Source organism: Barbatula barbatula, assembly GCF_947034865.1.
Source record: "Barbatula barbatula genome assembly, chromosome: 1".
Lineage (NCBI taxonomy): Eukaryota > Metazoa > Chordata > Actinopteri > Cypriniformes > Nemacheilidae > Barbatula > Barbatula barbatula.
Window position 1 is genome coordinate 10464263 of NC_136766.1, and position 16966 is coordinate 10481228.

The window sequence follows — 16966 nt, forward strand, 5'->3', positions numbered from 1 at the left end:
CCTTCCTTTTCAACTCCCATCTTACACACTTATCAAGGCGAAAAGGCACGCTAGTCTCAGACAATGAGCCTCTATTGAACGCAGCAGCTCTGTCCTGAAGGGACACGTTTCCAGTTTGCACGCCAAGTCTGCTTACAATGTGCGAACGGTAAAACTTTGAAACTTAAAAGCGCTTCGTTCCTTTCAGACACAGGTGAAAGGCTCTCAAGCGCGACAAAACAACACCAGCGTCTGCTTTGAAAAACTACAGACGCTGACTCATTATGCAAAGTTTCTTTCAGAACAAAACCTTAAAAAGGGCTCCGCTATGTATCTGCATGTATTTGATAATGAACATCAAGCGCAGGTTTCTTCTGTTAATGTCAAAAGTCTAAATTTTACAAATGAGACTTGAAGCAGGAAAAACCAACACCTTAGAAAAACACATGCCCGCTTTGTGCAAATATGTGAATTAAACGCAGAACGGCAGAGAGGAAATAAAACGCTTCACACATCATAAACTGACCAAATCAAAGCAGGGGAGACCACTTGCCCTCCAGGACCCGGCCATAAAAGAATTGGTACCAGCTTGACATTCAAACAAACCAATTTGACTTTTATCTTTGTTGATGCTCAGAGCATCTGACATTTAATAAATAAACAATATATCTGTGCCAAGATATAAATAAAACAACAACACAAGGAAGAGTTTATAGGGTATTTACCCACTGCTTTGGATCATAAAGCTCAACTCTGACCCGAGTTAGCCACATGCTCCTCATTTTCTCTTTCCTCCCAGCCTGCATTACAAGGCTGGAAATACTTAATATAAAAGATCAAAGTAAGTTTTGTGGTGCAGGAACAAAGAATACTGTCATAATAGTGTATGAGGAAAGCTAACTCTGGACTTTGTCAGATGACCTCAGAAAGAAGTGAAAACACGAGCCGGAGTCTTATGTTTATCCTTAGAAAGGCAGCGACATACGAAGACCTAGAAGTTTTACTTAACGTTAGGATTAATGTCTCGCTAGTAAAAAGCTAAAATAACAATGAATAATAGATAAATGTAATAAGCAAGTTTATTGGGGATAACAACTCATTCTTAAAACCAGCAAACAGACAGAGAATTCTCCGGAGCACTGCATTGAAAGAGAGAGCGACAGGGAGTAAGAGAAAAAGAGAGAAAGAGAGAGAGTGGCAACAGGGAAATATACTGGAATTGTTTCCATCTCAAGCAACATTATGTTTGCATATACTATGAACATTTGATATTAAATATTTAAAATATTTTTTTATACAATACAAAATAACACAATAATACTTTTTTTTCAAATAAGACATCCTCAAGTGTCTCATCAACAAGAAAAATATTATATATATTATAAAAAATATGAAATGTTAAAATTTATAATATTTCTGTACCACACACACACTATCTTATCCACATTTAACCTGTTACAATGTAAAAACTGATGTAAAAATTTACTTAAAAACTTTAGTTCAACAGCTGCCTTAAACTTTTAAATTAAATTAAATTTACATCACAATTAACTTAAAATTATAATAAACTTAATTTAACATAAAAAGTCTAGTTAAAGTAATTTTTAAATAAATTATTTGCAATAAATTAACTAATATCAACTTAATTCTTTTATGAGTTAAAGTAATGGAACGTCATTTTTGAGCACATGACCAATTGTAGGACTTTTTATTGAATTTATCAAAATAAAATGACATTTTTACATTATAAAACAAACACGATTTCTAAAAAATATGTATGACCCCAAAGTATAGCCAAAAAAACTCCACCACACACACACACACACACAAAACACCAACTCTTCCAGTGCATTCGGCACAAAAGCGTGCTTGAGTCACCACATCATCTTTCTCGTAAACCTGTACCACCAATCCAGGCAACAAGCACCTGACAAAGGTCCAGCCCACACGCACGCGAGCGCTCGAACAGACAGCCGGTCAAACAGGCATTATGAGAGTCATACAGAAATCAAAGGGCCTGTGGTGGAGAGCTTTAGGAGCCCCATCAGGATTCCTGTAGCGAGAAGAATGCCTGGCTGATTAAAAACAGATGGAGGAACAGCGATGCTGCTTCTCTGAGCTCAATCTGCAAACAGGAAAGTCAAACCTCAAAAGACAGACCCTCGTCCTTAATCATTCCCAGACTCCCACTTGTTATTATTGTGAGCCTGTCTCAGTGCTCGGCTGAGCTGCCGCGCAGAACCCGCGCTGAGTCTCCAGTACAGCCAACATCAGTCAACACTCAACGCTAGTACAGACAACATTAAAACATGCATGAAAAATCTATTAAAGAGCTCTGTGTATATTATGAAAATAAAATCTGCTGTCACTTTCTACCTAAAGTTATTTCTTCAGATGTTTGGTTAACATTGAGCAATGACAAAAAGTACTTCCGACATTAGTTTAAATCAGAAAATCAACTCACACTTTTTAAAGTACAAACGCAAGTAAATGTTGACCTAGCTCAGACTGAGGTAATGGAAACACAGCAGTCATACGCACGCACACACTCAAAGCAAGGACCAGCGAGACCCTCAACAGTTTCAGTACGCTGAACGGACACGGTTCACCACTCTATTAAACCCAACAGCTCAGCGAGTGCATGAAAAACATGTTTACATACACACGCTTCCTCCAGAGAGAAAAAAGCACTCACCGATTTTCCGTTGTAGTAATACATTAGAGAGTTGCTGCCCATTCCAGGCACAGGGTAAGCGCAATACATGATAAAAGCCTTGACACTGGAAAAGATGTGGAGCCTGACAGAGAGCAACTCTTTTCCCTACGCATACATCCACCCGCTGCACAAGGGAATAATTCCTTCAGTCCTGGCCCCTTACACATGGATCTACTCACAGACAACTTATGCAAAGCAGGACTGTACCAACTCAGCCGGCGGTGAGGGGGGTGGCTTATGGGAGTAGGAGGAGGGACCAATACCCAATAGTTGAGCTTCCCTAAAGCCTCATAAGTACCGAAAAAAGGGAGGAGGCGGTGATGGGGGATATAGCGATAGGGAGTGGTAGAAAACATCGAGTGGATTGACTCGTACTTTAAAAGAGAAAGAAAGAATTGTTATGAGAGAAGGGAGATGGAACGACTAGCGTGTTGATGTACCTGACTGTCGACTGTCGAATATTCTAAAAAGAGAACAAAATTAAATATTACATTTTAAATGTAATCAATCGTAATAAAATGTTTATATTTCTTTAAGTTTTATTATTTTGATAATATTACTATTAATTTTTATTTATACACAAATAAAATGCTATAGAAGCAAATCATTTTTATTAATATACTGACCAACTATAACAATTTGGGTGTTGGGGTACACATCAACCAACACACACTATTCTATATCCAAGACAAAAGATGACTTTTGTTTATTGTGTTCTTTTTAGGGCTGTCAAATGCAATGAATCGCATCAAGAATAAAGCTTTGTGCTTACTTAATATATTTCTGTGTACTGTGCATATTCATTTTGTTGTTATAACTCAAAAACATACATTTAGGAAATATTTAGATGTATTTATTTGTATTTACCAATAATAAAAATGATATATAAACGTTTTATAGATGTTGATCGTATACATACATTTTCATATTTTATATTTTGCTTAAATATATGCGTGTGTGTCTATAAATACAACATTACTATGCACAGTAAACAGACATTATGTAAACACAAACCTTTCTTCGGCATGCAATTAATCAGGATTAATCATTTGACAGCCCTAGTTCTTTTCATTAAACAGTTATGGGTACGGAGAGGATTTCCCCACTACATAATCTTTTCAATTCATACTTTTTATGTTTTGCAAAAAGCTCAAAAATGTTTTGCAATAACACACGAAAAAGCAATGCACGATGAGATTAAGCATATAAAATAATTTAATATGTGAATTGGTCGCCACAAGTCTTCCACCTGTATGGCAAGTGTCTCAACCTGTGGCTGTTGTTTTAATGTTCCCCCACTGTGGCGTGACAGCTAACACAGAGAGCTGTTAAACACATCCAACAGCTGCAGAAGGGGGCCAAGCCTGACGTCAAGTGCGGAGAGCAATGACACTCCATTTCCTCACACGTCTCCACCTCTCTCTCATTGTACCCGCTCCCCTTTCTGGGCCTCCTGCCCAAAGACAGAGAGATCAGTGGGGTGTTGGGGAGAAGGAAGGGAAAATGAAGGGAAGTGGGGGGGGGGGGGTCAAAGAGGGGAAAAACCAAAAGGCTGGACACAGTTATTGAGTATGAATGGATAGCTGTGCTAAAATAGACAGGGACGGAGAGGCAGAGGTTGTACCACGTGCTGCGAACACGCTGACCTGTAGCGCCATCGGTCGCTTTAAAGCCCACTCCGGCCTGAAGCCTTTCATGTCTGTCACTGCAGGCTTCCCAGTCCAAAAACAGTCCCCCCTCGGCCCATTCACAACATTATTGTTATGGAAAGATGAAAGCCCTCCTAGAAAACGATACTTTATTATGCCTTTTTCTCTTATTCTATTATTATTTATTCTCTCCCTGTCTCGCAGTGAGACTCTTTCAAATGTGTCCAAGGTGGCTTAGATCGACAGGCTGGTACCACTTTAAACCTAGAGCCGTTTCAAGTCGATACTTTAAGAGAGATGGCCATGCTACAGAAACGTTTGAAGGCCTCATAAAATAAAAACATATAAAGAATGCACGCTGGGAGGAAAAGAACGTGGAAAACGTTATGATAGAGAGAAATGAAAAGGAAAGGATCGCAAATCATGGACACATGTCCGGAGAGTTCATCACGCACTTTGTTTTGTTCTCTCTGGGCTGATGAGGAGACTTCCACACAGCTGTCACACATACCTTCATTTTAATGACCGCTGTTGAAAATAACATCATGAGCGAACATCAACTATTTCTTTAGACATTCACTGAAGTGCTTATAGAAATTGTTACATAAAGTTGATGGCTAAAGACTTATGACACTGGACACATAGACTAGCTCCACCCACAGTAAAATTTAACTGGTATACAATTTTGCTCAGGAATATCTGATATTACACAATATCCTATTGTTAATACGTTTACATACTCATTCTTTTTATTTTTTGGATAATAGCAAACCCAACAGAACAATGGAATTACACAAATCCCACATAAAATCCCACATAAGTGAAACTATGTTATATTTAGCATATTCAATAAATTCAACCTTTGCCTGGAATTTGCTAGAATAGGACTTTAAGCATATTATCTACTATCTTCTTGATTATGCTATTTTCCAAAATATAAAAAGAATTACTTAATAAAAACAATTCTAAAACTCTTTTTATAATCCTGTTTGCATGCAATTTTAGATCAAATACATTTTGCACCCCAAAATAATACATGTCCTCATTTATTTGCTCTAATGTCGCTCAAAACCTCTATTTGACTCTTTCATTAGTGGAACACAAAAGTAGATCTTGAGAATTCTTATACAATGGAAGCCAATGGGGGCCAATGTTGTTTTGTTATCAACGTCCTTTAAAATATCTTCGTTTGTTTTCTGCAGAACAAAGAAAGTCATACAGGTTTGGAATGACATAAAAGCGAGTAAATGTTAAAACGAATTTCAGTTTTTGTGTGAACCTTTTAAGATCCTGAGAAACGTTTCAACTAAGTGACCTTAATCTTTTAAACCGTAGTATGCATATTCAACTATTTAAGTGGTTTTTGACTATCACTCGATGCTTCATGCTGTATCAAAAATATTGTTACATTAAAACAAATATTGTTTTCTGGAAACCAGTTGAGTGGGCGTTAATCCAACCCACTTCTTTATCGTCGCAAACGGGGCAGGTCTGAGATTCACCTGTCCTGGCTCTTTGTATATTATGTAGTTTAATGCAGAACTGTCAGCAATTCTGCAATCTAGACACTTCATCCCCACATATATCCCACGCTTGCACATTACAAACATACAGAAAGCTCCTCTCAGCCCATACAGGCTAACTTAACTTCCTCACGTATCTCTGAGGCCATTCATCACCACGCATTAGGAGCAAAATCTCTCTCCACGGGTTTCGTGTGCTTATGAGCATTCTGTTATGTGCTCGTAATGATTAATGTCTTACTGCCTGAGGAAGAAGCCTAGACAAAACACACGGAAAACACGTTGCTCGTGTTCATTATATTAGTACAACACTGGTATTTAGAGGGCATCTCCTCCAGACGTGATAAATCCACCGAGCTCCTCTTTCATCAGTCCAGACAGGAGCTCCGGGTTTCCAGCCTTCCTGCGTGTCTGGGCCAAGGGACTAAGCAACAGGTCATCATCCAATCACAGCACACCTGACATCAACCAAAACAAAGCGGCTCACCCAATTACCCTACTTGCACCCACGCCCAGAGCCTGCAGCGGCACCCAACGTGTGACACTTGCTGTCTTACCTACAACTGCTGCGTCTTGGAATCACGTGAGGGCTGAAGCCCAGGTGAACGATGCCAGTGCGGCTTTTTAGATTAACTGTTCTTTACATTTAAGATTATCAGGTCTGACGGTTGACAGAGCACGCTCTTAAAGAGACGACGTCTCTTGTGTAAGAATTCAACCTGAATAAAGCATTCACAAACAGTACAAATTGAAAATCAAATCGATCACATACAGCTGCTCAGAAATTAAGAGACCGTTCCAAATGTTCATTTAATCCACAATTCTAGATGTCTTGTGGCCATTTCAGTGCAGTGTCTGTTGAATTTCAACAAAATCAAAGATCAGGAGTGACAAAGTCATCCAACAGCAATGTGAAAGACTGACAGCGAGACAAGACAAATGGAAACTGTGATTAAAAATCAAGGTTATCACATAAAATATATATATTCTTAACTTTTCCTAAATGCACGTACAAATATTACTGTTGTATTGCTTGAAAGTGAATATGAACTTGTTTTGTTTGCAGTATTTGAGCTCTGAAGAAATACAAAGCATTTTTCTGTTTTTTATCTGTTTCTCCGATATTTATTTTCTGAAAAAATAGAAACAATATCTTTTTTTTGGAAATTAGTAGAAATATTATTAGTAGTTCACAGAATGAAACAAAAATGGTCATTTGCCTAAACACTTCCTGTAGGCCTCAAATTCAGAAAAACTGTTTTTTTTCCACGGCTGTATTTTTATTTTTAACTTGTTCTTAGAACTGTATCAATTCACATGTATTTTATTTATAGCCCTAATGTCTGCAGTAGACAAGTTAATCCCAGAGGTGAGCATGTATGTTCAGCATCAGACTGAACCAAAAGCATCTATCTAAAAACGTATCTGATGAGGTCATTCTTTCAGACACACAGATCTAAATACTACAGACTTATTTAAATATGAATCTAATTGTCAAATTGTTATTGTAATGGTTTTCAAACGATATCAAAGATAATAATGTTTCTAATAATCTTATTCACTATCTCTAATCGACATTAAAACCTCATGACACCTGATGATTGGAAAGAAACGGAGAAAAAAAACATTTTAGTCATGATTTTTGAGGACATTTACGTTTTGCTGTGCCAAACCCACACACACATGCGGACAAATCACATGCTGAGCCAGCGCACCGCCCCCTGGTGGCAGGATTATGACCTGATGACCTAGAGCAGCGATACCCAAACGTTTTCATTCCAGGACCCACCTAGACAGGTAAAATATTTCTTGAGACCCAACATAAAATTTTAAATGGAAATATGGGGAGAAAATACACACTCATCCTCTGTAAGTAGATAAATTTGTATTTTCCCTAAATGGAATAAATGAAATTTAAGCTGCAATACCAAACTATCTAATGGTAAAATATCAAAGCTACTGTCATTGCCAGTCACCAGCTGAACTAAACTGTTTTTTTTGTGCGTCATTCAACAGCCAAGTGACTTTACATCACCGACCTCATGCCACTGTGTGACCCACAAGTTGGTCCCGACCCACAGTTTGAAAACCTCTGACCTAGAGGACAAACCTCAGACAGTTACAGTTAGCCTTAATATTAGAGAAGTCTAGCAGGAAGTGGGGCATCTGAACACCAAGCCAGCTATTAAAAGCAACAGCTTCAGGACACTGTCTTAGCGTCAGGTCATGAGGAGATAAAGAGCAAGAATGACAGAACCTACAGTAAGAATGTGAAAAGCTGACAAATTTTAAACCATATATTTTATTCTGTATAAGATATACGGGAACTTTATTTAGTTCCAGTACGTTTTCTTCAAAACAGAGATGTGAAACCATAAAAACAGGGCTAAAGAAAAACACAAAAGAGAACCAAGAATTTTTTTCAGAACAAAGAGCTGTTGCCACATGAAAGACCTACATCAAACCTCAATCTCCACTGTTATTCTTTACAGGGCTTTAGTAGGGCCTTTTATCCCAAGGCATGTTCAACTACACAGGGCCTTCGCTGCCAGGTTATGACCTTGCATTAGAGGCAGGGGGTTCAAAGAGAGCTGAAAAAGAAGAGAAAGGGGAACCATCCAAAACAACCCCACACACACAAACACACGAGACACTGTGAGGTTTGTGGACTGCATCAGCTTGCATGGCCTGTAGGTGGCTGTCTACTCAAAAATGCAGGCTGTATCTTGTGAATGGATGATATCTCGTCAAGCTTGTTTGATTCAGGAGGAAACGGAGAGCTGATATCCTCCGAGCAGGGCGATAGTCTGGTGTCCTACTCTCCACTGCAGATCATAACCTTCTTCTCACTTCTCTGGCTGCTTGTTTCCTGCTTAGTGCAACCTTCTCCCGAGCGATCCATCAAGAGCAAATCTTTTTTGTCACTCACAGCCAGTATTCTCACATGCAAAAGGCCCTGGAGGAAGGCAAGCGGTCCCTGATGCTGTCTCCCCTTGCTTTTTTCCTTCTCTCTCTCTCTCTCTCTCTCTCTCTCTCTCTCTCTCTCTCTCTCAGTTCATTTCTTCTGGGCTGAAAATTGGCGCCCCGGCGCAGGCACTGTCACATCAAACAGTCGTTCCCATGACAAGGGTGTTTAAAAAAAGCCTGGCTATTTACCACACATAGGCTGCAGCTCCAGGCTCACAGCCAAGTATAAATCTCCTACAAGATGTAGTTCCTCGCCCAAAGTCACAGGGCCGACTGTTTCCTCGAACAACAGCGGCTGTCAGACAAGCCTGGATCCTTCGGCACAGGTGCCCACACAGCTGCCTGAAAGCGTAACTGCTGCTGAAGCAGGAACGCGGGGCCGGCCACGCCGCACACGAGCCACGCGCCTGCCACGCTCACGGCGAAGAGTCCAAGTCTGAGCGAGAACCCAGATCTGTGGCTTTAACCTTCATCTATTCTCAGAGTTTCCTAAAAACGCTGGCAGCTAGGCGAAGCCTCAGACTAACAGTCAGAGTTGATGGAAAAGCTAAGCACATTTTTTACAAAATCTTTTTATATCCTGCTGTAATTTACTGTGTTAGAGTTAACATGATTCCCTTTGCTTCCTGAAACCAAGTACACAAATCAAACAAATTTATAAATATTTGTGTGTTCTTGATCCGCCGCTATGTCATTTCTGGAGCTCTGTGTTTTAAAGTCCTCCCCCGCGTCTCGAACGCAGAGCGGATGTTATTGCATAAATATTTACATTTGCATGTAAACTACGGCGATCCATCAGCCGCGTTTTAAAAAGTGATGAGTTGGTAAGAGGTAAATAGTTGAATTATTTTTAGGTGAGTTGGGGGTTGTATTCCCTACGGAGGCTCTGATGATGGGAAGCATTGTGTTCATTTTGTTTACCAAGCAGCTCTACGGGCCTCTAGTGGGGCACGTCTGCTTACACAAGCAAAAGCTTTCAGAGGCGTCTGCAGCTGCGTACAGGTACCCTGCAAACTCCATGCATGCGTCCGCACAGCTGCCCCTGGCAACCTAACGTGGCACTGCAGGTGCACCTGTGCAGCGGTGGCTACAAGCACCCAGATTCTTCTCCAACCAGGGATGTACAGATATGTACATTTTGGCAGATAAGCAATAATTCTTTACCATTGGAAGCCGATAACCGATATATGGCCGATATACGGTATCTAAATATTCATATAAAATTCCCTAAAACGATAAACAAAACTGTGCACAGGTAGCTCCAGTCAGTTAGATTACATTTGAAATGACCTTACCTCATTTTCACCAGTTTGATCTAAAATTACACTGTAAACATAAATAAAAGCTTTATCTTGGCAAATGACCATGGTATAAGCATGATAATCCACAGCTAGACCTGCGTCAAAGGATTTGAATGCACTTCGCGGAGGCAACAAACCTCTGCTTTGCATCGGGTGGATCTTGGCCTCTACATCGTGCAATAAAACCCTTTAATGCACGGCTAGATGTGGATTATCCCTTACTTAATAAACAAATTATAGATGTTCTTCCAGAGCAATCCAAATAGCCACATCTAACAGGTCTCAAGACAGAAAGCATTCAGAGAGCAGTCTGTTTCAGACAATATGCTTTTGTTCCTATAATTTACGCATTCATAAATACTGTATCTACATACTGTACCTAAATCAACAGTGTTTTGCTAATAGCAGTATGTGAATTAACAAGACAGAAAAGATAGTACTGAAATGGATTTAACTGTGAGCAGCACGCAGCTGAAGAAGTTTAACAAGAGGAAATGACAGTATTTATGATTTCTTGTCTATAATATATCGGCCTAAATTTGTATAATCAGACAATACCGATAACATATAAAATGACCATTCATCGGCCAATACCGTTATGGCCGATAATTTATTGTGCATCCCTACTGTCATCAAACCCATATAACCTCCCGTTTTATCAGTGAAAGGTTCTTTGTGACACACAGACACAAGCTACAGCTGCGACATGCGGAATCAGAGGTGGACGCTCTTACTTACAACCGTTGAGTGTCGTATTCCCGGGCTGCACTGTCACTGCTTTCCAAGCGCTGAATTGAGCTGCTCTGAGTTATGAGTCACGCGAGTGCACCTGCGGCCATGTGTTAAGTACTGACAAATAAAAGCCCCACGTCCATTTACACAACAAAGAGATGTACCCCACGAGGCTACCAATCTCTCCTGGCCCCCTGTACCACCCCACCTCTCCATCTTTTCTGCCTTCCCCCTGTTTTTTTCTCTTGAATAAGTAGCAAAAAGTACCGTGCTCCCCGATCCCCCAGGTCTGGTATTACTGGAGCGTTGCACACAAACTACGATTCAAACACAAATTGAAAGACAAAAAACCTTACGCACGTCTGGTGAAAAGACCTGCGGTTTATTTCTCGTCTGCGTGGCGTGCGATTATTGAGGCTCGCCAACGCTAATCCCGTTGCAGCGCGGCCTTCAAAGACCTTTGTTTTTTGTTCTGTGGAATCCTGCTGTATTAATGTTGGGGGGATCAAAAGTACACCGTTCTGAAGCTGATGCACGTGCTGATGCAAACACTGCGACCTGCACTGCAGATTGAGGAGGCTTTCACTATCTTCCCCGCCTTTTTCCCAAAATGAATGTTCGAACGAAAGATTAATGCATATCGTTACGGTGGGAATTGGGGGAGGGGTTGGGGAAATGGGGGTCACAGGCGGAGTCAAGCTGAGCGCCACAATTTCTCTATATCCTAATGTATACCGCTCCACCGGGATTATCGCCCATGGAAATTTCCCTCCAATTCCGCGTTATTAATCCGTCTGTCCTCCTGTTCTGGCTACATAATAGCTAATTAAACATCAAAAGAGCTGTGCCGGGGATGTGGCATGACAGCTCGTGTCCCTGAGCCCTTGTTCCCCTCGGAGAGGGGAGAAGAGGAGGGCACCCCCAAATCAATCAACCGTCATTACCGCGTACCTACCGTACGCCTGCCACGCTCCGAATGCCGGATACACAGACACAACAAAGCTTATTATAAAAGCAGGTTCAATGTCCTCTGTGCAGAAACTCAACACACGTGTGAAAATACACTGCCACCGTGTCAGAGGACGGCTTTGATACCGTGCAACCATATGCATTTCAAAATGTGTGTGCTGGTGTATCAAGTGCTTTCATTAAACCTGTTGGGGTGTACCATCTCATTCTAAACCAAAGCAATGGCAGGAAGATGAAATGCTGCACTCACAGATGTAGGCAGGCCAGGGGGGACCTTACGCATTTTTTTTGTTTGCAGCGGATCTGTAGGGAGACAAAAATCAACTTTTTGAGACATTTGAGGGGAAGAAAGAATAAACAAGCAATCACACGGTCAGATGTCTCTTTGGTTACAGGGTTTGCAGAGACAAAAAACAGAGGATTTGTTCTGTACAAATGCAGAAAGCCTTGTATTTTCAAAGCCTTGTGTTTATTAGACATCATAACCATGACCTTTGGGGCATCAAATAGCTACTGACCCAGTGAAGCGGAGTCCTGATGGGAACGTTTTCGTGGATTGGAGCTAGTGAAGGGGTAGAATTGAGTTGGTGTCTTCCCAGAGGTGGTGACTGGCACTGGGCTCGCCACCCCTATGTCCGACCGCAGGGTGGGCTGTAAAGAGACAAAAGGAGAGATTAGGGGGCAAATACAAAAGTATAAAATGGATGAATATAAACAATCTTTGACTCCATTTGTCCCTTTTGGCCAAACGCTGGGTTGAAAAGAACAGTGCAGTGGAGATAAAATTTAAGAACCATTCATACTTTTAGTCTAAAATATGTTAATCTTCATTGCTCAAAATTTTAAGGAATATTTGCTGTGGGTACTAGCATCAAGACACTTCATCAAAAACCTGTATTTTATGGAAAACAGTGCACAACAACCACTGAAGCTTGAACTAAAAACCAACATTTTGAAGGTATACAAATTGTCTTTAAAAATAAATTCTGAAACAATAATTGAAATACTGTTGCTGTCCTTTTGAAACCTTGTATGTCCAAATTCAAAAAAATTCAGGAAATGGAAAAACACAACATAAGGGTGACTTATAAATAAAAAAAAAGATTTAAATCACCAAATTTGGAGATACAAGGTTTCAGAGACAGCAGCAGTATTTTTTAAATGTAAAAAAGGTTTTAAGTTTTAGAACAAACAAACAATTTCTAGGACACTTATTGAACATAAGGGAATCAGTGACATGTTAACTACTTTGAAGGAAAGGTCAGATTTATTTACTTCCTCAGAGGATCTTTGGGACATTCTCATACCATCTTGGGATAACATGGGTCATCAGGTCAGCACACATTATTCCAAACATCAATAATAAAATCTGATAAAGTACATTGTCATTTTTATTCTAAACTGGTATACCAGGCAAATATAAATTTGTTTAACATGACTGTGAATGTAAGTTCATTTGGTGAACTACCAGACGCATGAATGACAATTGTTTCGTCACAAAGTACACAATTAAACTCTGGAAACAGAAAAAACTAATATTTCTGTTTCTTCCTCTCTTTACTAAACACAATTGTGCAGTTATTGATGTGCGAGCGCCAGCAGCCCCGTGAAGTCCAAGGAGAAATCGATCCAATCAGCCTGACCTAGTGATTCCTCTCCTTCTGCTCATGGTGAACCGCTATTGATCTGGCCTGATCGTGGACGGCCCCAGGGCATACACACACAGCCAGGGACATGTCGTATCTTAAAGGAGCAGCGGGCCCAGGAGACTGAGGGGTGAGAGCCAAAGACGTGGAGGGGGGGAGTGCACGACAGTGGCCGGCTCAAGCCTCATTAAACCATCTGTCTGATCTCAGGAGCTGTCAGCTCTCCCGTAAAAAAACGTGCCGGCTTAACTTGACAAAACACCCGGTACAGAAGTCACAAAGTGTAGACTGTCATTTGAAAGCCAATTACGTGAGGAATGTCGGGACAGCTCTGCTTCCCCGAAACCTGCATCTGATGACCGGGAGATTAGCATAGGCTTCAGGTTTTGTCAATGGATTTCTAGAGGCTATCGTACCCTTGGCCAATATCCACTTGATCTGTCTGCCCCAGCAAACTGGGTTAAGAGGCTAATTAGGGAAGTAGCCCAATTAGGCTAATCGTCTGCTGAGTTAAAAAGTAGTTTGGGGAGGAGGATGAAAGGGTAGCTGAGAATAAAGAGAATCAGGTTACAGTGGGAGACCCAGCATGCATCAGAGAGCCACAGTAAATTACCGTACTGTAACTGTATCACTTAGCACAGCACAAACAGAGACAGCAGAATATATTAAAGAGCTAGTGAAAATTCTGTCATCATTCACTCGCCGTTAAACGTCTGTGGAACCAACCTTTTGAAATAAAAAATGCCACCAGTACATTTCTCAGCATGTCTCTATTTGTGTTAGTGAGAATATATGGTAAACACATTTTTCTAAATCTATTTTTGCAAACAACTTTAAAACTATATATGATTTAACTTTGTTACAAATGTTAGAGCTGATGGCCTAATGTCCAACATCAGAGGGTCTCTTGCCGATCTGGTTCACCTCTATTCACGACGTCCTTTGCTGTACTCGCCATATACGTTATACTGTCCTATCCAATAAGTTATAAAATATTTTTTTGTAGCGTGAACTCAATAAGGTTTTGCGGGGTTAAACTGAATCTAATAAAAACATACTTCAGGTAGAAAGATTTTGACAGAAATAAAATGATTTCATTAAAATCTTTAAAAAGGCAGTTTTAAATAAATGAGGCCAATTCTTTTAAATAAAAAGTAGTTATTCAAATAAAATCTAATTCAGCTGACGCAATTGACATTCTTTTAAAGAAGAATGTAACATACAGGATACAAAGAATATTCATTTGAGTCCGTCAAAGAGAAATCATAAAGCCCCAGTTGTGGTCACAGTAAAGACAAGAGCTTAAAAATAGCTTATTAAAACAAGAGCCATCCGATCGTGTGAAAATCAGGTTGGCTTCATCCTTACTGCAGGAGGAAAAAGGGGGAAATCAAGCTCTCTAAAGTGACAGGCTGTCAGGGAGGTGGCATCATTGACATTGACATGGCAAAACAGACTGACTAGTGTTGCCTTTGTTCAATGATATGAAATCCTCACAGCAATATAAACTAAACTTTAGCTGCAATGCCAAATCAACTTGTGGAAGCACTGAGGTCAAATAAAATGACATATAATAATGACTATATATAATACAAAACTATACACTGTAGATAAATACATGAAAATTACAACATGAAAAGAGAATGAACTCAACTGGCCCAATTCTGGCAATGTTTCGGTCCTTAAATATGGGTTTCCCCCTACCTGTTTAGTGAAGTAAAAGCACACCTTTCTACAGCTAGCTGCACAATTTGAGGCATCATTCATGTCTGTAGATCAAAAACAGTGTGAGATGATGTGTAATCCAACATTTAATATGTGGAATTTGTTCAAATCCCCGAGTACGAGCCATGGTAATATACTAAATAGCCTAAGCACTGTTCAATTCGCACGAGGCTATGTTTAAATCAAGTGTGAACACGCTTTTGATTCAGCAGGTGAGGAAAATAACTGCCCACCAGGATGTGCCTTTAAACCAAGCCCTCAGCTTACATGACAGTCTGGTCAATCTTGTGGATAGTGAGTAGCAGTGTTCATTATAAGAACACTTGACAGAATCACAGGGGCTTCTCTCTAAACCCCCGCTCGCATCTGAACAATCATCTTTCTGAGTGAAATGTCAGGCAGATTGGTGGAGATAATAGCAGTCATCTGTCAACCGCATCCTGCCGCAACAATCAGAATAATCCTCTGCACAGGGGACAGGCGCAGAGTTTACCTACATCCACCCCTCCACTGAATGCAGCTCTCTACATCTTATCACTTTAATATTTGAACATTTCTGATGTTTGAATCAGGCCTCAATGTTTAACTAAGGTTAAACATTTAAGCAGTTTTTAGAAAGATACTGGTAGACATAAAATAATATTAATATAATTGTGCCAATATATTCACTACAAAATTAAATGTTTTTGAAAAAAATATGTTTTAAATGGATGGCTTTGACAGAAAAATCGAAAGAATCTGTCAATACAAGCTCAGCATAGATTGCCGCTTCTTCAATATTTAGCAAACAATAAAGTTTAAGAAAAAGAAGCTGGATGAAAACATTTTAAGACAAATACATGTAAAAATATAAACAATAATAATGTTAAAATATAGCATATATGTTTTATATATATACAATTGTGTTATTTTATAGAATTTATGTTTTACGATTAGTCTTAAGTTTGACACAATGCGCAAAGATTGTTGTTTCTTTTTTTCCAATTATTCGCATTACTGCAAAGCAGGTTTACAGAATTACAATACATTAATACATTACAGGAAAATTATGCAAATACATAAATATCTAAAAATTAGGCCAAAACATAATGCAAAATTTTCACCCAGTTAGCAAACTAAATGCAACTGTGGCAAGGAATAAAAAATAACATGAACGAGTGCTAGCAAAAAGAATGCTTTCAATTCAAACTATTTCACAGTTTTTGTTACTGAACTACTTCCCAGTTATAGAAGCAGCCAATGGGATGCTTTGCAGGCAGACTTACAGTACAGGGGCCGCAGCTGGCTGAGACTGTTTGAATATTTAATTTAATAAAAGATGTACTGATTCACATCAGGTTGAAATGATGCAATAATACCTTGAAGAGGGAGAAGTTTAGACTGCAAATTATGACAAACGTCATAAAACACGGGCTGTTTGGCTTTGGCAAAATCCTGCAACCGCTTCCCATCACCACCAAATGCTTGATAGATTACTAGTGCAGATATTTCCACTCTTGGCTCTCGCTGAACAAATAGGACCTTTTATTAGGTTCAGCAATGTGCGTTGCTCAATTTTAGAAGCAGACTGGGTTATTAGGCGCCTGATTCGCGTATTAAAAACACTGCTTCGCCGATAATCTTTGCACCTGATAGTCATCTGTTTATTTGCACGCGGCAGACGCGGTGGCCGCATTAACAAGCGGGGTTTAGAATATTAATATAGCCATCCTGCAGTCCGCATTCTTCCCACATTCACTCAGGAACCAAGCGGCTTTTT

At 39.9% G+C, this 16966-nt stretch overlaps 1 protein-coding gene across 8 annotated transcripts in view; it reads right to left on the reverse strand.

The window, feature by feature from the left end:
- The window catches only part of tcf12 (transcription factor 12), an 82530-nt gene that overhangs the window by 21297 nt on the left and 44267 nt on the right, over nt 1-16966 (reverse strand). For all 8 annotated transcript variants that reach the window (XM_079459736.1, XM_079459737.1, XM_079459734.1 and 5 more), the window contains 2 exons: nt 12355-12487; nt 12087-12139 (listed from right to left, as the gene is read on the reverse strand). In XM_079459736.1, coding sequence (XP_079315862.1) covers nt 12087-12139; nt 12355-12487 — 186 coding nt within the window. The remainder of the gene's footprint in view (nt 1-12086; nt 12140-12354; nt 12488-16966) is intronic.